Source organism: Centropristis striata, chromosome 20 (genome assembly GCF_030273125.1).
Source record: "Centropristis striata isolate RG_2023a ecotype Rhode Island chromosome 20, C.striata_1.0, whole genome shotgun sequence".
NCBI lineage: Eukaryota > Metazoa > Chordata > Actinopteri > Perciformes > Serranidae > Centropristis > Centropristis striata.
In genome coordinates this window covers 5,518,881-5,540,317 of record NC_081536.1, presented here as the reverse complement: position 1 = coordinate 5,540,317, position 21,437 = coordinate 5,518,881, and the positions used below count along the sequence as shown (strand labels likewise).

The 21,437-nt window shown below is 41.1% G+C and overlaps 2 protein-coding genes across 2 annotated transcripts in view; one reads left to right on the top strand and one right to left on the bottom strand.

Annotated features, from left to right (window-relative positions):
- The window catches only part of cdh23 (cadherin-related 23), a 196,156-nt gene that overhangs the window by 154,534 nt on the left and 20,185 nt on the right, over positions 1-21,437 (top strand). Inside the window, exons 29-37 of the mRNA XM_059359157.1 lie at positions 105-165; positions 1,044-1,192; positions 1,314-1,449; positions 3,595-3,983; positions 4,432-4,533; positions 4,841-4,990; positions 5,379-5,507; positions 5,900-6,028; positions 6,879-7,106. Coding sequence (XP_059215140.1) covers positions 105-165; positions 1,044-1,192; positions 1,314-1,449; positions 3,595-3,983; positions 4,432-4,533; positions 4,841-4,990; positions 5,379-5,507; positions 5,900-6,028; positions 6,879-7,106 — 1,473 coding nt within the window. The remainder of the gene's footprint in view (positions 1-104; positions 166-1,043; positions 1,193-1,313; positions 1,450-3,594; positions 3,984-4,431; positions 4,534-4,840; positions 4,991-5,378; positions 5,508-5,899; positions 6,029-6,878; positions 7,107-21,437) is intronic.
- Positions 8,175-20,700, bottom strand: vsir (V-set immunoregulatory receptor). Its single transcript, XM_059359158.1, has 7 exons — positions 20,467-20,700; positions 13,558-13,941; positions 13,240-13,287; positions 13,040-13,150; positions 12,773-12,800; positions 12,086-12,261; positions 8,175-10,263 (listed from the first exon to the last, which is right to left on the bottom strand). The coding sequence occupies exons 1-7, from the start codon at positions 20,552-20,554 to the stop codon at positions 10,226-10,228; spliced, it is 873 nt and encodes a 290-aa protein (XP_059215141.1). The 5' UTR covers positions 20,555-20,700; the 3' UTR covers positions 8,175-10,225.

Genomic DNA, 21,437 nt, shown 5'->3' with positions numbered 1-21,437 from the left:
TTGGTATTTGTTTACGTACTGTAGTTTTGGTTGTGTTTGGTGCCCCGGGGAGGTTATTTTATTTCATTAAGTACAGCCTGTTCTGCTTGTGTTTGTCTGTACAGGTTCAAGCTACAGATGCAGATCAGGGAGAGAATGGCCGAGTTCTGTACAGGATCCTCACTGGTGAGTGCTGCTGTACTTATAACAAATAAAGAACAGTCTCCTAAGCCCACGATTTCATTTATTGCTAATGTTGAAAAAACTGAAGTCACACTGTCAAAACTCAGTGACCACATTTTCCAGAATTCATTAATTCTTTTCTTGCTGCATTTCTGATCGTTCTTCTCACATACCGTACACGTTAGGACAGTCAAAGTGAAATAATGTATGTAATGCTCTCTGTTTAGGTCAGTGTGTTATAAGTGACAGTGCTTTTTAGTGCCAATTTTCACAGGCGTTATGGTGGAACAATCTTATTTTGAGACATGTATTAAGTGTTTTGATTAAATGAGTTTTGTAGGTGAGATCACCTGTTTCGGGAAGATGCATGTTTGTAATGCAGACTGTATGAAGAGGTTTTTTTTAAAACTGGCTTCAGTATTGACCGATAGTTTATCGAAAAAAATGATTTAAAAAAAACAGCAACTGTAATTAATTTAGAAATTGGTGCAATCAAGACCAAGAAAAAGGTTTTCAAACTTTTAATGGTTGAAATTGTCGTGGCAAATTGGGCAGGTATGATAATTCCTCTTGATTCAGATGCTGTTTCTCTTGGCTAGAGGCAGCCAGAGTGAATAAGGCAGATCTTGCCACATTGGAAAAACAACAGTAATGACAGGTTCTTTAAACAAGTTCATTTGCATTGGAAGCAACTCACCCATTGGCAGATGTCTCCAGTGAAATTATCTAAACCAAGAGACCAGATTAAATGTTTTGCTGTAATGTGCATTTTTGTTGAAGTCGCTTGCTCTTTCTCATTTTTCCTTTCTCTCCCTCTCTCCCTCTCTTTCTCTCTTTCTGTGTGTGTGTTCACGCTCACGTCTGTGAATGAATGTATGCAGGGAACAGCAACAATCTGTTCAGCATACACAGACAGAGCGGTCTGGTGACAAGAGGCCTCAGGGCACTGGACAGAGAAACCAGCAGCTCCCATGTGTTGGAAGTGGAGGCCTATAACAGTGATGAGGGCAGCATGAGGAGCTCTGTGAGGGTGAGGAAGTGGAGGATTTTGTTTTGTTTTTAATTAAAGAGCATAAAGATTTATTTCATTTAAAATGAAAATGTGGCTACCTGTGGCAATAGTTAATGTGCAACAAATGTCTCCCCTGCAGGTGATCATTTATGTGGATGATGCCAATGACGAGGTGCCCATGTTTACCCAGCAACAATACAACCGTCTGGGCCTTCGGGAGACTGCTGGCATCGGCACCTCTGTGATTGTGGTGCGTGCCACAGATCCTGACACTGGTGAGTCCTCGAGGGGGAGTGGAGTTTAATGTCAGTGCTTGTTGTCCACCCTTCAGTATCAGGTATTTTCCTCATACTATGAAACAGAAAGAGACATTTCGCTGACTGCAGCTTTAAATTTCCCACTTCTGTTCTGCAGACACTGGCATGAGTCAGTTGTTTGCAGGTCACAAACCCTGACACTAGAGGGTGCCACTCCAAAGGGGATAGTCAAACCACTTAACCACAATCATAAAGCCTTCTTAGAGAGCTCTTTATCACATTTTCTCCACTGGAAGCGAACCCAAAAGGACACTTCATCACAGAGGCTGTTCATACCTGGCATTGACATGCGTCCTTGGTGTACAGCTCTTGATACATCTGTTCACACCTGGCATAAGAAGCCTCCATGTGCGTTCCACTTGTGATCAGATCTCACTTCCCTGCAGACCTCACTGACCCTCATCCAGCTGACACGATGCACAGAGCTTCAGAAGAATGCAGGCGGTTGTGTTGCAGTGTCAGGTCTGTGCATAGTACTGAAAGAAAAAAAACACCATCACCCACAGTGTGATAATAACATCGAAAACACAAGATTCACTCTCAGTGGTTTCTGTGATATAAGAAATACAGCAGCATATTATAGCATTCCAGCAGTAATGTTTCCGTGCTTGCAGAACGCTTTTCCGACTATTTCCATGAGGAGCACAGTGAGACTCCAAGGATCAAAGCGGGATGTTAGAGGAGTAAGCAGTCCCAGGACGCATTTGTGTGCACACTATTACAAGAATGTGACTCCTTTGAGGGTAGTCTGAGACCCTGTTTCCATTTAGCAGTAACATCCGATCTGACTGATCCGAACACAAGTGGACAGCTCTCAGTCTGTGTGTTCTCACCTGGCAGCAGCATGCATCTCCACATGCGTTTTCAGTGACCACTTGTGATCTGATTCCACTTCCCCGCCCTGTATGTAAATTAACACGTACATAATTTCCGTTTGAGAAACACCAAATGTGTTGCTGTTTTTAACCAGCAAGGGGGCAGCAGTGCCACTCCCGTGCCAGTCGGCCAGAAATGAAAGAAGTAGAAGTAGAAGTAGTAGCAGTAGAAGAAGAAGAAATAGAAACAATACATTCGTTGGCGTGTTTTTGGCGTGTTTTTGGTCTTCTGTTGTTTGTTTACCTGCAACTGTGCGTTTTTATGATGCCATTGTCGCACAAATGAGTGCGTACTTCCGTTCGGGCATGGGGCTGTAGTTAAGTAGGCGGTCCCTAATGTGGACAAGAATCACATACCTGTTTTCACTACTATCTGAATGAGGACACATGCGGCCTGAACCACCTTCGAATGTGGTTTTTGATATCCGACCTCAATGCTTCCTCAATGTGTCCTGACAGTGTTTTCACCTGTATTTAGAGCTGTCCACTTGTGTTCGGATCACTCAGACCACATGTTGCTGCTAAATGGAAACAGGGTCTCAGTGATTGGATCTCAAATGTATCCTCAGTGTGTCTGAGAGCTGTCCACTTGTGATCGGATCACCCAGGACACGTTAATACCAAGTGTGAACAGGGCCACTGTTTCTCCACTGGAACTGCTCCCTTGTAGACTCTTTATCATGTTTCCTCCATTTGAGGGCACCCCAGAGAGCAACTAATAAAGTTTTCTGGAAGGGCTCCCAAGAAGGCTCTCTATCATGTTTTATCGACCAAAGGGGCATCCAATAGGGCTTCTTGCACTTCTTGTACCATGGTCCATCAGGGACCACAAAGTTTTTACCATGTAACATCACACGGGAACACACACAAAAAACATATTTCACTGTAACTGGTGTTTAAGTGTCTACTTCTGCTCCCCAGTACAGACTTCCTCTATTCACTTCCCGTGGTGTAAAGTGTTTTTTAAGCACCTTATGACGCATCTGGTGCAGTGACATACATTTTCCAAAACATTAGAACAGGCCTGAGACCGATACAAACATAGCCAACAGTAACATGTCGACAACATTGTTTTGTAAAAACACAGAATTGAAGAAGCTGTTTGCATGTTGTGCAACTATAGCAACAATGTTACAAGGTTTTCAAGTCCAATTTCACTGACAGATGGAAGTTTAAAGTTGTTATCATAAGCTTTTCCATACCAAACACCCCTCTTCTTCCTGCTCAGGTGATGGAGGAGCCGTTGCTTACGCCCTTGTGTCCGGCTCAGACCGCAAGTTTGAGGTGGATGTTAGCACTGGCCTGGTAACCACTGTGGACCACCTGGACTACGAGACCAAGACCACCTATTTGATGAATGTCTCGGCCACTGACCAGGCTCCGCCTTTCCACCAAGGCTTCTGCACGGTCTATGTCACGTTACTTAATGAGCTGGACGAGGCCGTGGCCTTCTTCTCCGCCGGTTACGAGGCTTCGCTTCGTGAGAACATCGCCACAGGGACGGAGGTGGTCCAGGTGCAGGCCCAGTCAGCCGACAACTTGAATCAGTTGACTTACCGCTTCGACCCTGATACGTCGCCTGCAGCTCTGGCCCTCTTCAAGATAGACAGCGTCACGGTAAGTCCGGGAGCAGCGGAGGAAAGGTCACCGATGCTATGAGTTTAATGTACATGCTTCTTTTTTGTACACTTCAAAGACTACACCCACCTTCCGTCAAATATGCTTCATCCATTAACTGCAGTGTGATTCAATAACGGCTCTTCCCCTGTGATTTGAGCTTGTTGCTGCTCGACTGTAAGCTGATCAAAGCGCTTGTTTGCTTTGAAGTCATTTGATTCCTTTGATAGATGAGAAATGGGGATTTTTTTGTTGATATTTATCATACTTGTTAGTCTCTGTCCTTGCTCCCAGTCTGTCACATTATGAGATTTTCTTGTATGTATGCTGTGTGTGTGTGTGTGTGTGTGTGTGTGTGTGTGTGTGTGTGTGTGTGTGTGTGTGTGTGTGTGTGTGTTTGTGTGTGTGTGTGTGTGTGTGTGTGTGTGTGTGTGTGTGTGTTTTTCAGGGTCGTATCACAGTGACAGGCCTGCTGGACAGAGAGAAGGGGGACATGTACACCTTGACTGTAGTAGCTGATGATGGAGGACCTAAAAAGGACTCCACTGTGGTACGCTTCATTCTGATTTGTGTTCTTTGCGTTTTGTGTACAACATTTTCAGTTTGTTACAGCATGTCTCATGTCTATTCTGTTGTAGAAAACTTAATGGCATTCCTCTTTTATTCATTGCATCTCTTTGGAAGTGCAGAAGGTAAGACTTGCTGTTATTTTAAGGTGTCTCAGAGTATTTAAAGGCAACATGAAATGTATTAAGATGCAGTATTTTTAGGTTTGGGTTATTTGATTATTCTTAAAGGTAAGTATGTCATTTATTTAGCAAGTTATGAAGCCCATATTTGTTCTCACCTCTTGACAGGTTTCAATCACCATTCTGGATGAAAATGACAACAGTCCAGTGTTTGACATCACATCTGATACTTCAGTGGACATCCCAGAAAACTCACCCATGGGGCAAAAAGTGGCAGTAGTGCTGGGAAGGGACAAAGATGGTGGATTAAATGGACTGGTGAGAATAAAGAAGACAGATGGAAATCCATGGACTCAGAGAGATAGATTAAAATGATCTGATATTATCTCAAAATAATGTGGAATAAATTACTTTTTTTGACAAATGAGTCAAACACTGCTTAAGAGAAATTGCAGCAGTTACAAAATCCATCACTAAGAAGACCTTAACACCACATTACCTGATTGGTTTATATATAGTATTAAACATACTATAACATATGATTTTCCAGTTAATCTTTTTTGCTAATTTCACAGTTATTGTCAGTAATCAGTATTAGCTGTATTGGCCAAGTATCTTTATACATACAAAAAATTTCATTTCTCAATATCCGTCTACTTCTCCCTCCTTTTTCTTTGTCTCATTCTGACTGATTGCTCTCTCTCAGGTCAATTTCACTCTGGTGGCAGGCAACATGGAGGATGTGTTCAAGATCAAGACAGTGAACCACACCTATGGGGAGGTTTTTGTCAATGCTCCTCTAGACAGAGAGTCAGTGGACCGCTACCTCCTGAAGGTCAGGCAGCAGCTTACGTGTAGTTTCGATTTGTCATCACATCTGTAAAACCATTTACACATTTTACACCAACACCACAGCCCTGACTCGCTGTCTGTCGCAGAATAAAAATAGACTGATTCTGTGTAACACTGGTTCAAGCTGAAAATAAACACAATTTGACACCATAGACATGAGTTATATTATCTAATCAAAACTTTCACTTAAAAGAAAGCACATAGCATCTCACCTCCTAACACAACATATACACGAGTACCAGGACTGAATGCAGATGCTCAGAAGAAGACTTGCATGCATTTAATGTCTTTGTCTCGTGTTTTTATGCCATACGTCCAAATGCACAGTCAGAGTTACATAATACTAAACACCAGTGGATGTGTATGTTGTTCCAGGTACGTGCCATTGACAATGGCTCACCTGCCAGATACTCAGACCACTCCCTCACCATCAACATCCTGGACGTCAATGACAACCCACCTGTAATTGAAAGTCAGAGGGGCTACAATGTCAGCATAAGTGAGGTAGGGACCACGGTTATAATAGTTTGGGATTTTTCATTAGTTTTAGTTTTAATTTCGTTGTGATTTTTTTGTTTTCAAATTCAGTTAGTTTTAATTTGTTTTTAGAGTGAGATTGCTAGTTTTTTATTTGTTTTTATTTCTTGAAAATGCTTAGTTTTAGTTAAGTTTTTTATTAGTTTTAGTGTTAGTTTTTTGTAATGGGGTATTTGTTGGGGTGCGAGATTCATAAATAAATAAATTTATAATAAATATAATAATAAATTTTGCCTTTATTTCCTTTGCCTTGTCGATCTTAGCCCCAACAAGGTTATTAACCCTTGCAGCTCCAGGTGTTGTGAATTTTGGTTTGAGTGAAATGCTGAAAATTTTGAAGGCAATCAACTCACATAGTCGTGTAACATGTCAGTCTCAATAAACATATTTACCAATGCTTCCTGTATGAAAAAAGTTGACAAAGATGAAAACGCAAGACATTTTTACTTTAATTTTAGTTAGTTTTGTAACCACAGTTATCGAAGTTATCGTTGATTAGTTATTTTTTTCAATTTTTATTTCAGTTAACGCAAATGTTTTTTTCAATTCTAGTTTTCGTTATTTCATTAGTTTTGATTAACTATAATAACCTTGGTAGGGATCACATGGAGCATCATTATTTTTATCCACAAGTGATTTGCCTTGAAATTCCACGAGTATCATTTTATGTGTATGTGGTTCTCAAACAGAAGCTGCAATGTAGCAAGTACTATGATAATTGGTGGCTTACAGTTTGCACAATAATATTCAGTCAGTTTTGTGTTTATTCTACCGTAGGCAATCAATAATAAGGCCTCTTTTATGGTATAAACTGTAGAATGTCGGAGGAGGAACATCAGTCCTCCGTGTGTTGGCTACCGACCAAGACATCGGGCCCAACGCCATGCTGTTTTACTACATCACTGCCGGGAACCAGGACCTGACCTTCCGCATGGACCGCGTGACCGGAGAGATGGTGACACGGCCGGCCCCTCCCGACCGAGAACGCCAGCAAGAGTACCGACTCATCGTCACCGTAGAAGATGATGGCACGCCACCTCTGTCGGTAAGTTACAAAGAAGAGCAGCAAGCAAACAAGCACAACACTCCGCAATCGTTCATAAACATGTCAAAAGAATAATTAATGCACTTTTTAGTCAAGTATTAAATCCTAAAAACCTTTGATTTGTTTTTAAATCAAGTGGCATTATTATGTCAATGCATACTATGTTGAAAACTTATCTTTAAACACAGTTCTTTGTGCAAAGGGGTACACATGTGATCTGTTCATGGTGACTTGAGAGAGGGGTCATTAAGGGGGGTTCAGCATCACATCTTATTACAGGGCCCTCTTTTGGTCAGTAGTTGTAATACAAACAATCATACCTGACAGATTATTCTTCTTATTCAGAGGATCCTGATTGTCCGTTAACTTCTACTTTGTTTACCTGCCTTAGGTCAAAGTACAGTACAAATCAGCTATTGTGTCTTCACATACATGCGACTAACTACAGTGGTTGGCTGTGAAGGCACAGGAAACACCTTCGTTGGTAAACAGGAAAGCCACAAATGATATTTCCAAAAAGAGGAAGATGAGTGTTGCATTTCCTGTTGTCTTTAGCATTTAGTAGCAAGTTTTTTTTTTTGTGTTCATGTGCACAGATAGAATGTTTTACTGTATTTGTCACGTGTGCATGCGTTGCCATGTGACGCTCAGTTGTTGTAGTTGTGGCCTGTATTTTCTATTTTCCATGCATCTTGTAGATGGGTCAGGAAGATGGTTGTTACAAACCTGTAATAATGGGGCTCCTGTTGATACAAGATATAAATAGCTAATGTTAGACTGTAGAAAAAGCACTGGAGAGAGGAAATGACCAGTTACAAGCATCCACCCCCTCCCATCAAGCCCTCTGTCTCCTCTCATAAAACAAGATACTAAGATTGTTTTATCATTTTCTCTCTTCAATGCCAGTCTCCCTCTGGTGTGCACCATCTTAGAGGCACACAACTGGAACAACCTTGTTCCATCTGTAATGGCTCCCTAGGCAGCAAGTGCAGCACGTCCTTGTGTAGTGATAGTTCTGGAGACCTGCCAGTTGAAAGGAACAACGATTTCAAAGACTAGACGCGTGGCTTTAAGGTTTAAGAGCTTTATTATACAATCTACAACCAAGACAACTGAAATGCAATACACAGAACAGAATGTCTGTGTTTAACACAAGCTTTTTACAGTATAAAAACACAACATTGCATACACACGGATGCAGAACAGAACTGCATGCAAGTATGCACACATTCAAACCAGACCACAATGTTAATTTTGAAACTAACACCCCCCACGCAAACACACGGGCACACACATGGGCACACACACACACACACACACACTTTGCAAACATAATACCCTGTCCTATACACCTGCTACACATCATTTGGAGATGATTTCCGCTTAGCACCTGCTGTACACATTTTACCTCAATATGAAAAAACCACCAGGGCTTACTCACAATGAAACCCAGCCTGTAAGATTAAAACATTTACAATGATTTCCCTTTTTCCCCTCAATCTATCTTGATAAAATTTCAATGCCATTACTCCACAGGTGCTAATAGTACTTACTTATTAACCCTTACATTGCACACAGAAAAAATAGGAATGAGCACTTATATGCACGACCATCAGTAAAATCAAGACACATGAAAACAGAACATAAGGATTGTGCTTCAAAACAGTGTTGAGATGGCAGTGATTAAACTGTTGGCAGCTTTACAATGCTGTTTTTTAACTAAGAATCTGTTGGGATACATTCGAGAAAAATCTTTTTTTTTTCTAAGTGATTCTTAATTATGAAACTGTACATGAGCATGAATGACAGTCATGAAAAACTGTGAACAAAATAACTAACTTTTTTTTTTCTAAATACTTTCTATATATATTTTATGCCACTGTGAAGTGCTGCATTTCTGAGAAGGAAAGAGAGTATTTAGAGCAGCAGAGCTGACAGTAACTGAGGTAGCAAAGAGGGAAGAGAAAAGAAGCTGAGGCCAAGTGGAAATGATACAGAGGAACAGTATAATGCCATAAACAATTACTCTCAACTTGTACAGGAATATTGAAACTTCTCTGCAGCCTGATTCTCCTTTGGCATGAAGCTATCCAAGCACTTTATTACAATGACAGGGATGAGAGAGTCTTTCACACCTGTGGTTCTGTTTTTAAAAAGACACATTGTTGTCTTTTGTTGCTGCTGAATTATTACAACAAGACATGAAAACATGATGCTACGTGAACTGACAGATAAGTCCCTTACTGGACAGTTTTGGTGATTGTCATCAGTTCTTATCAACACTACATGGACCAGGAAGTGAAAATGAATAAATCTGGTAACTTGTGATAAATAGTATTTATCACTGTGACAGTTTGTTGGACATAAGTGACACACTTTTGTTTAAACCCCTTTTCCTTTTCTGGTGTATTACATAACTGTTTATACCATGGTTACCATGGTAGCCAAATTATCTTGTGTCAATACATCACAAATTGTTTCTTTGACAGTTCTAATAACCAGCAAATGGATTGTCAATTTTATACGTCAAGGATTTTGAAATTATTGTCAAAAAATTATACATTTTTCAACATAATTTTGTGGCTGCTCTGCTTTGTCTTCCTCCACCAACTAACTGCACCAGTTAGACTGCATTCATTTGGTCTGTATCAAGGTTTGAATAACACAGCAGCCTAAATGGACCAGACCAAACAAGTTGGCTGTGAAAGCAGCCCTTGAGTCCACAGAAGCTTTTTTATCACTTTAACATGCCACCCCTGCACATGACGGGACCCTCACCCTCAACACTGGTGGACCAACAGGTGCTTGCTGCTTGAGAAGAATCCAGTGTGTAGATGAAACACACAAACCCAGCCCCCGCCACAACACATGTGCACACAAGCAAGAGTTTGCTTTTGGCTTCCAGCTGTTGTTGCAGGTGGAAATAGTTTTTGTATAAAAAAAAACGCAGTCCGTTCCCTCCTGCGGTCCAGACAGTGTACAGACGACAATCCCAGCAGAGGTTATTGTGAGACAGCTGATGAGGGCAACATTGGTCTGGAGGCAGAAAGAAGAGGAAGAGAGTTGCAGGACTGTTTCCAGGTCAGCAGTTAGAGCGATGAACGAGGTCTGGAGCCCCTTTAAACCTGCATGAAGTCTGGAGACTCCAGGATGGTGTCTGGAATAGAAAACAGTGCAGGTCAGTGAGAGCATTGAAAGCATAGCAAGTAATCCACACATATGAAAGTGCACAAATGCACATAAATGTGCTGACACTGAAATATAGATACAGTATGAGGGAGTTAACGCCTTCAATATTTCACTTCCTGCCCAAATGTCAAAAGATCTTGTCAAAAGACACGCGATAGCATTTCTTTTTCCAAACCTCCTACACCATAGAATAAAACACGCACACAGAGAGACTGATGGATTTCTTCGAACAGGACGTTTCTTAGCTGGAAAGCCATTAAAAAGCAGAACAAATAGGAGTCAAAAGTGAGTTGCGACACTTTAAAGATAAGAGGGAAGTGTGCTGCTAGTTAAATTCCTCTCCACTGAAGGTCAGCAGGCCAAAAAAGATGAACAAGAAGCTGCGTGGCTTTAATTCACGTAACACAAAACCTCAGTGAAGAAACAGGGCTGTGTATTCTACATAACTTGGGCTACTCAGAATTCTGTTTGAGCAAAACTGCAGCATCTCAATTAGGATTCACTTTGAGTTGGTGGCCCAGCTGTACCTTATGTTTAAGCTCATCAGACCTCACATACAGAACACTGTCAAAGGATGAGGTCCAGTAAGTGTTTTATGTGATTTGTATGTTTGCACACTAAACTGTTCAGGGTCATAGGAAAAACATATGTGATGGTTTACTGTGGCTTTTCAGTAAGTCTGGTTCTGTTCCATCATAGACCGTGCTGCCAGGAAATGGGGCAATCCACCTCAGTATGCCTGGAATGTCTGCACAGGTGCCCCGGGAATCGGTAGAAAAACACTCAGGATTGAACCCCTTCACCGTAACTAATGTTTCAGTATTATTTCTAGTGGAGTCGGAGAGAACGGCTGAAGGGGCCATTAGTGTTAAATGAGAGTGCTGATGGGTGGAGAATGACTTGCGAGGGAGGCAGGAGAAGAATTCAGAGGATGACAGCATAAGGAGGTAGTTTCAGTTGTGTGGGGGAGAGAAATTAAACTCCCGACACAGGATCTTTTTTTTCACATCAGACTAAACCCAGCTGTTTTTGAGTATGAGCATGCAATTTTGCGCAACACTGTAAGCATCTTTCCATCAACACTTCCACCACACGCAAGAGCAGAAGCACAAAAACTCAAAGTTCTTTCATTGCATCAGAGTCTTGCTGTATATTTCGAAATAGAAATTTCCAGAACCTTGTCCTTGTGCAATACAGTTACGTGTCAATACTCAAGTACTTTTTCACATAATTTGAGCATAAAATGCAAATATTATAATATAACGACTTGTCAATCACAAGGTAGCCACACCCTAAAGTCTACCCTGCTTTATCGTTCATTTTAGTCTAAATGGGACCATAATTAACTAAATGAACATCATGCTGTATTGAAGAAGACTTGAAAGTAGCGATTGAGACCATACATTTATAATAAGAATGTTTACTGAGGTAATAAATCAAGTGAGAAGTAGGATCATTTTCTCATAGACTTCTATGCAATGGCATCGCAACCTGCTGGCCATTAGAAAGAATGCAGATTTAGGACACTAACCTCATTGGCTTCACTTTCGAGATCCAGAGGGTACGTCTACTTCTTTTATATATATATTTATTATATCATATTATATATATTATTATAAAATCTATGGGTTTTGTTTTGTTTAATCAGCATCTTAACCAATAGAAGGTTATTATTTCCTATCCTCATGTATGTCCCTGTATGAATGCCTCTGAAATTCAAACTGCTCCCTGCAGTATGAGTTGCTGTTGTGTTGACAGGATGTATAGTTTTGTTTATGTGAGTGCCCTACCTTCTATTGGGAAGAACACATCCCCATGTGCAGGGGGAGAAAAAGGGGTTCCCGGCTCAGACAACAGGTGGCGTCCCGTCTCTGAAGATTGCCTGGTCATGATCTGAGAAACGGTACGGGTCTTAATCTGCGGCGATCCCCCAAGAAACACAGGGTTCTCATGGCCTTGAGCCTGACTGAAAACACGCACACAGACACGCAAAAAAGAGAAGCATAGGGATGAGTAAGACATTGCCGATTTGACTTAATAAGCTGTTTCAATAGTCATCTGTTGCTCAAGACGTTTATGTGCATCACTTTTATATTCTAGCATTCAGGGCTTTAATATTTAAATGACAGTGCAGTCTCCCTGTTGTGAGACATAAAACGGTCAAATCGAATAGATTTCCCACTAAATACATTGCAACAGCCCACATTAAATACTGCTTTTAACCTGACTGATGTATAGTAATTAAGGTTATGTTTCCAAAAGAATTCATTGATTTTTTTAAAGCTAATTGTAGATCAGAAGTTCAAAGGGATTGTCTGCAGAGTTGTAACATGTTATGATCTAAACTACCTATTGTCAGAAATGTTGCCACTACGTTAAGGAATATCCTTGTGCACAGTGTTATTATTCTAAAGAGCAGCTGTGTTTTGAAGCAGCCCTGTGAAACCAGCTGCCTGACAGACTGTGGGAAAACATACCTGTCCAGCCTCACCAGCTCTTGTGCACCTGGGAGAGAGGAAACGGGAAATGGGCCATTGTGAATGAATTGAAACAGAGCGGAACACTACAGATAGAGTGTGAATGGGCTTCCTACTGTGTGAAATACAGTTAATCCACCGAAAGGACAGGAAATATGTGTCAGGCAAAACACCACAGGGAACCCAGTGTGAAACAATTATATTTGACCCATTTACATGGACATGGAAATAAATGTGTGTGTGTGTGTGTGTGTGTGTAATACATACGTCTGCTCGACTGGGCGTTCTGCCGCTGTTTGTACACAAGCACCAGAATAAGAGGCAGAGACAGCAGAGCCAAGATGCAGGCTGCAACGGCCAAGGCCACTGGCACGGAGCCTGGGGAAGCAACAGACAGACTGAGTGAAATAAACGGAATAACTAGCCAGCCATTCATTACTTATGAAGGCTTGAATAAGGGGACATACCGTCAGGTGTCTGGTTATCCCAGACAGTGCATTTAGATCCATTTCTCCCTGGAAGGAGACAACAAATACATTAGTTTCTCAAATACCATATATCACAATAAAGCAATGGTCTGGGATTCTGCCTGTTAATTGCAACATAAATATGACATTTATACGCAATGATGCAGACCACAAGGAGCAATTATATACCACATTACATAGAATTTTGGAAACTAACATAGCAACCTTGTCCTATTTAGCAACTTCCAAAAAACATGATTGGTCTGAGTTAACTTCTCCTTAACTACACATTCACACCCATACATTTGATGTCCTTACGTGGTGTAATGCTGAGAAGAACATGGCTGTGGGGTCTTTGCACAATGTGTTTATGTTGGATGTCTAGGACCATGCAGCAGTAGCGACCCTGGTCACTGGGGGTCACATTCTCCAGAAGCACCCAGAAGGTGTGCTCTTCAGCTCCAAATGACAGCCCTCGCGGCAAGCTGTGATTGCCAATATGACGCGGGTGCGCCCGTGCCGAACAGTGCTGATCCATGTGGGGCGTGAAAAGCCAACTGTGCCTCAAGACATCATCGGTGTGCAGGGCGGCACCTCTCTGGGAACACAACAGTTTGGCATTTGCACCCTCGGGACAGGTGTAGTGCAGGTGGGGAGCTGAAACGTCCATTGTGGGGTGAGCGTGAGACATGTCGCCGTCACCTAGAGAGAAAAGACAAGAATGGAAGAATATGAATTTCATGACCTTTCAGACAGGTCTTCCTTCATGCCTAACACGCTTCACCAATCCTAAAGTCGGAGATGTCAAAGTTTTGGGTTTTGGTCGTGTTTAGGGTTAAAGCCAGCCAATCCAAGTGAAAGAGGTAAGAGTAAAAAAGAAAAGTCAATATTTTAATAGTGATATAGAGCCATTTATGCTAATGCAGGTACATTGGCCATGCCATACTGTTTAAAAAAGATGGCTAACAAGACAGCTCCCCAAAAGTGAAGCCTTGATCGCCCCCTGTTGGCTGGCTGCAGTCAATAATCCAGCTCCCTTCATGTTAACTGATGGGACATGAGCCAAACTGAAAAAACAACAACTAAAAGTACATGTTCAATAAAATTTTACAAAGAATGGTCTTGGTCATTTTAGGTATTTTTGACGCTGATTTATGTTCAAACGTAGATTTTTCTGATGAGTTTACTTTTTCATTAATCAGCACTTTGATACCCTGGCTCCACCAGCCACCGTATCTGAACACTTTTTGGCTCAATTTTTGTACACTGGGAGGAAGTGGAAGACACATGTCATAGTCTATGAGTCAGACACATCTGCAACTCTTTGTTTTAATGCTGTGCCAGCACTGGAGACAAGTCTGGCTGAACCCATCATACTTCAGGGAAAAAACGCTCTGGGTTGATTCTGATTGTCTTAAGGAAATGCAGTTGTCTCAGGCGGAGCTAAACCCAGGATGCAGTGACGGTGCTCTTGCAAAATAGATAGCAGAAGGGGAGGAAAATTCTGTCTGAAATGGCAGATTCATACACAGTCTACATTCTGTGAGTCACACTATAGCTAAATCATAATGTTTCTTGGAAAATCACAGCTTTCTTCAACTTGCTTGGATACAGGAGACTAAAGTTATGTAAAGATGGGCCCTGATATACATAGCCTCATTTCTTCAAACAGAAAATTGCTTGGTATATCACATTTCTATTCAAATGACTTGGTAAGTTGAGAAGGGTTAAGTTCCTGCCTGGTACCACCAGTCATAACACAAATAACCACAGTGCAGTGCAGTTTTCCATGCTCTATTTCTGCACACTGCATGTGTCCTGGTTTTTGTGCATTTTTGGTCAACACAGTTTGTTTCCTGTTCTGTATATTCGTACAGTGGTTAAAGATAGTGCATAGACTGCTGGCTAAAATAAATATACTAACCTCCTGTGGGAGTTAAATTGCATGTTCCTCTCAGACATCTCAAAATGTACAAATCTGACTGTTTTTCTCTGATTAATTCTGCAATATACACAGACTATTGCTGTGTGGTATCGCAACCCAGTTATTACAGTTGTGGTAAAATGGCCCTTTTTTCTCCGAAAACTTTACACTGGTGCAGATACCTTCTATGTACATCCAGGAAACCAAAATGACAGCCATGAGATGTTTCTTTACATATTGCATAAACTGTTCTCACTCACTCACTCACTCACTCACATATTGCGCTCAAACCACATCCTGTCTGACTTCTTTAGTGCAGCAGAATGCACCAATAGATGAACTCTTTAATGTGTGCTCTGAATGATTATTTCATTGCAGTAACACAACAAAACAAACATATCCTCAGGCTAAGCAGTCTGGAGCCATCCTCTACCGAAGAAAAAGCACAATGCAGATACACATCATAATGTACGAAACGCCACAACACAGCACAGCCACAGTGCAGCATCAACACACATAATGAATGACACACCAGCATGTAAAACAACAGGACAACTTGGTCGCTCTCTGACTTTGTTTGCTAAAATAGATCACTACCATCCTTTGTTTGTAACAGATTGTGGTTTAGCATCTAAAAATGCTTAGTGCTGCAAAAAGGACAGGCTGCGTGTGAGAGCAAGTGAATTATGTGTGTGGGTGGACGGAGTCTGTATGCACGCAAGTGTGTTTTATCACAGTTGAACCATGAATCAAAGATTTTGCAGTGAAATCTGTGTGTTTGGAGTGTGACTAGTTGGTGCCAGGATTTGAGGAGGTGACTTCCTTCCTGAGTTGTCCCAGGACGCCAACACGGCTCCCACTCCTCCTTCTCATCCTCCTCCTCCTCTCTCGCTCCTTATTACTTAAGACTGAATTTGAAGTGCTACAGCTGTTGCCGTACAGCTCTTTATGGGCTGATAATTTCAAACAGGTTGTACCTCTACCCACACCCTCATCAGTAATGATGTCACTGCAGGTGTTTTGCATCTGCTGTAAAAAGGCAAAACACATGCTGTTACATCACAGATTGGACTGCAGCATGCTTCAAAGTTTAAACCCACAGAGAGCAGTGGAGCAGCAGCTTCCTGTGATTCACTGTTGATTCAACCAGGAACTAATAAGCAGCTTTTATGCACTACCACCGTTTTCCTGACAGGGCAGCATAATGCAACATGCATTTACATTCAGCCAGAATATAAATGAGGAAATTGTTTTGTTCTAAATGTCAGTAATGGCTTACGGTAGCTGGTTTACACTCTGCTAGATAGGAAATACAGTAGCTGGCCACACAACGACCTTTGCCATTTGATTAGCCGCGCATGTTTGTATATTCAATACGTGTGCATCCTGTGTATGTGTCACAGAGTGCGAGGTACGTGCCATGTTCCTGTGTGTGCTCTGCTATAGCCATTGTGTGCACGGAGAAGCAATAGGAAGACCAGGGAGGGTGATTAAAGTGAAACTTGCTCCCACGGCTGTTCCGGCCTGCGTCGTGGGACAATAGGAGGGGAAGCCCTTCTCCTCTCCTGTTTCACACCCGCCCTGCCTTCCTTTCTGACCTTCTTTTTGACAACTCTGCCTGGTTTCTCTAGCCTTGTTACACTAGTGGGGATTGATTTCTGGCAAAGGAGTTAGACTTGTTGTAAAAAAAAAGTGTGTTATATTCATTTAAATACAAGACATGATTAATACTAGGCTAGAGGCTAGTAAACACGATCGGTGTTTTTTGATAACTGTGATTGTTTCAACTGATATGGCAAGTATGATATGATGTGATTTTTTGGCAAGGATCTGTCCAAAACACAGATTTTTGTCTGTAGAGTATGACTTATGACTTGACACATATTTTGCCTCAAAGAAATGTTGCACCTTCTGTGAATATTACAGTAGTTCATATTGTAATTTCAATAAAATGATGATAAATTGCTCAGCCCTAATTTCAGGTATGTCTTGCTATGGGTTACTGACAAGACCAGACCTTCCTCAAATAGTTTTAGGGGCAATGAATATGAATATGAGTTCAACATATACTGTGCCAGTTGGCTGATGTAACCACAGTATCAGCACCATCTGAGATGTCTTGATGTGGTCGCAACCAGCAAGCTTTGCCCGTGTCTGAACCAGACAGGATTTCTTTCTCTTGTATACACCAGACATCTGTGTTTTGGCTCCATTATGGATCTAAGTTTCCTTCTCTGATCTCTGTTCTCAGGATCCTGATAGCCCCTCAGGGCCCAGAAACAAGCCCTCCTTTGTTTTAAGGCTGGATGCCACCTGTTTAGTACATGTTGTCTCTGACAGCTTTCTTACAGTCAGACATGCAGCACAGCCTGTGTGACTTAATTAAACACGTCTTCATATCAGATTAAATTACCCAAAGTTTAACCATTTCATATACTTTTCTGCAAGAATCTATTTAATTCTTCTTTCATATAGAAGAGGTGCTAATACAGAGACTACTGAGCATACCATACTGGTAAATCTGGTGTCCCTCCACTCTACCTGTGTTTGTACAAGTGCTGAGCCCCCACACACATACACCTCAAACTCCACCCTTTTTCACACCTACTGTAATGGTAATGATTATCCAGCCCATTACAGGGTGTTAATGAAACCAGCAGGAGGATCCCAGATTAGCCCCTCCACACACAGAAAGGGTGAGAGTTTCAGTTGAAGCTTCAAACATAACAAACAGATGCATAAAGCATCTTTTCAGCAACAGGAAGTGTTAAATGTGGCACTTAGTTCAGGTTCTACCTAGCCATGAAAGGAAGTGGTTAAGGGTCAGTGATGCAGGTCACCATGTTCAGAGAGCCGTGACATGTGATTACAGTCGTTTGATGGGTTTTCTACTTTGCAAACCAAAATGCAATAAAGTTGTTTATATAAGTGATATTTAAATAATGGGCACACTCTGCCACAGCCTCAACCTTCCTCTTCCTCTAAATGTACTTCATACATTTAGCCACGCAACTGAAGGGTTGTGAAACGACAGCATCATCAACATAATTACGACATCATTTCTTCATTTCACTGTGGCAACAATGCTGCTGAAATGTCATTTTGAAAGTGTAAAATGGGTATTTTCGTCATTTTGAAACTCTAAAAGTAAAATTATTACACCAGGGACTTTATTATTATCCCCTAGTTTGCCCACTTCCTCTCTGTTTGAGTCCCTTCATGGTATCATGGTTATGTTATACTGTTTCTATTCTCAGTATATAATATATCTTCAATCTTTCCCAACCAAAGCACTTTACATTGCTGTTTTTGTTGCTGTGACTAGAAGCAGAGTCAAGGCTCTATCAGGCGGCCAATGCTGTATCCTTGGGTGAGAACCACCAGGGTGGGGGACACTTCCTTTCTAAAAGTGAAAAAGCTGATCACGCTGGGGGATTTTAACTTGTCATACTCGCTTCACTGCATATCAAAAATCTTTCTACAAATGTCAGCACATTTAAAAGGTGAGACCCAGAAACATCAGAGAAGAGCCAGGGAGCTCCCCTTCCTCCATTGTCCTCTCATTACTCATATTGCACACGCACTATGCCCACACAACTGCTGCACACACTCTCTGAATGTGTCTTTGCTGGCTGTTCTTGTCAATTAGATTGACCCAGGAAACCATTTTTTATCACTACAACCTGCAAATGATTAATTTGCTGAAGACAGGGGATCAATGCAGGACACAAGCTCCGTCACAGCGGGTGGAGAAAGTAGTCGAGACAGAAAAAAGAGTGATCAGTCACATCCTGTGGAGTTTATTGACCATTTTTTTTACCCTGCCATTGTCCTCCGTGGGGAGCTAAATGCTTATCTAGGCAGAGAGGAAAAGAGCCACTGATTATTGCTGTTTATCTCCAGTCATGTTCTGTGGAGGAGAAACCCATTACTGGCTGTGGCACAAACAGCTGTTTTCATCATGGTGCTCAGAGGAAGGAAACTTCCAAACAAAGAGGACACAACAGACTGAAGGGAGGGCACTGTGCAGTGCCAAAGTTAGACTTTAGCCTTTTATCAGGGCCCCTGAGCTTTATATGCCATAAACATATTTAAAAAAAAGCAATGTAATTTACAAACAGGGGCTACAGAATATATTTTTGAGTTTTAATCGACAAGCTCCTAAAAAACAATCTAAACATGTGAACAATACAGAATGTTTTTCGTCCAGGATGGAGTTTAAGGTTTCAGTAAACATGACTAGTTGCCTTTGACGGACTTATCGCGTGAGCTTATCTAAATAGACCAAATCCTAAAGCCGAAAACTGATAACCTCTGCGAGGTTTCCGTGGCGTTTGAAGTGAAGCACCCTGCGCCCCGGAGGCAACAGCTGCTTCTCCTCCTGCGGCAGTTTGCCTGAACTTCAAGCAATGCCAAAGTCCCTGAAAAAAGCATCCTGCATTTGATTACAACTTCCACGATAAAATGCATAATTTATGTGAAAATGTAGCATTTTTAAAAAAATCTTTCAGTCAAGGTTGAAATGACTTCATGTGGCCTATAGATCACTAAAGTCATCCTGCACACAGTTTCCCCTCTAATGTCATGTTATGTATGTCTGCATATATTTCTGGCCATTTTTAAGACTCGTCAATCTAAAAACGTCCAATTTGCGGTGATGTTATAAAGGGTGAGTATAAAGTGGATTTACACTCCTCTACATCCCACATGGGTGGGGCTTTAAAACTGCTTCACACCAGATGTTCCGTCTCAAAACAGCGGCAGCAAACAAACAAAAAACTTTAACTGCATTTACTACAGAAATGCTCGCAGAGACAACAGGCGAGTCGAAAAAAACAAGTTGATGGAGTTGTTCTTTTCAAAGATGGCATAAAAGGAAGACAAAACAAGTTAAAAATGCGGAACACGCGTGTGTAAATATAACCTCAATATCACGAGTTTACGTCAGGGTCATGGTAGTGGGTTATAATTAAAAATAGACAATATCAGCGTGACCACAAAAGTTTACTTTGGGGAAACGACAGAAGTTGCCAGGCTGGAAAAAAAGGCTTAAATTACAGGTTATATTAGGACTGTCAAACGTCCTTCAAACACTGAAGTCTCATTGGAAGTCAATGGATGAGCCCACAGTCTGTTCTGTTACGAACTTATAGCAGGAACTACAATTTAAAGTGCGTTTTGAATTTTCGTTTTGTGCAGAAAACAAAAAGAACTATTGTTCTCCATCCCTGAGTTTAGATACAACAAGTTGGGACAGTTGGACGAACCAGTGAAGATATGAATAGATGGATGGATGTGCTTACCTCCAGTTATGTAAAAGAATAACGAGCAAAACCAAAACACGGACTTCTTTCCCCAGAGCGACGTCCAACAGGGTAATCCCCGCTCCATGGTTGTCTGGATGTTGAGCAAAAAAAGTTGCTTACTTACAAAAACTACTAGAACTTTTTTCCTCACTCTCTAACAAGACAAACTCTCTCAATTTTACACCAAAATTCAAAGAGATGGTTGACAGTCCCCTGACACTTTGTCTCCAACTTGACTTGATTCTTCTGAACTTTGGAGCGCAAAAGCAACGTGATACACGGAGGCAACAGCTCCTCCTCCTGCTGTCAGACTCCCTCCTCCGCATGGCCCACCCCCACCAGCACAGCTGCGATCTATCATAAAGTCTCAACCACCAAAACACACTTTTATAAAGTTTATTCTGTTAGAAACTAGGCACAAAATGTTGTTCAACCTCTGAAAAATGTGATAAACACAAACAAACCAGACAGTGACAATTATTACAAACACTGTACACTGAAAACAATTGTGTGACATTTATTTTTTTTAAAAGCTAGGCAAGTTTTTCCACACAGAAAGTGTTTGTAATCTTTACTCAGGCTGTTTCTAAGTAATATTTATTTAATAGAACCACGTTTTTTTAATGAAAATACACAAGTAAATTGCAGATTCACTGATGTCCCTCAATTACATTTAACCTGGAAATATCAACTAATTAAGCCAATGAACTGGTTTCGTGAATATTACTTGGAACGAATGATTCACTTTACATACAAAACTGAGGACACATAATAACAAACAATCACTAAGTAATGCACTACATGAAAAACTGCTATTTTAAAGTAAATGCACTGAATTTGTTTTTCTTTGTAGAATGTATATAGATGATTGAAATAATAATTACAGGGACAAAAAAATGTTTTTTCAGTGTACAATATTTCGATATTTTAATTTATATATGCAATATTCTATGGTCAATATCCAACTG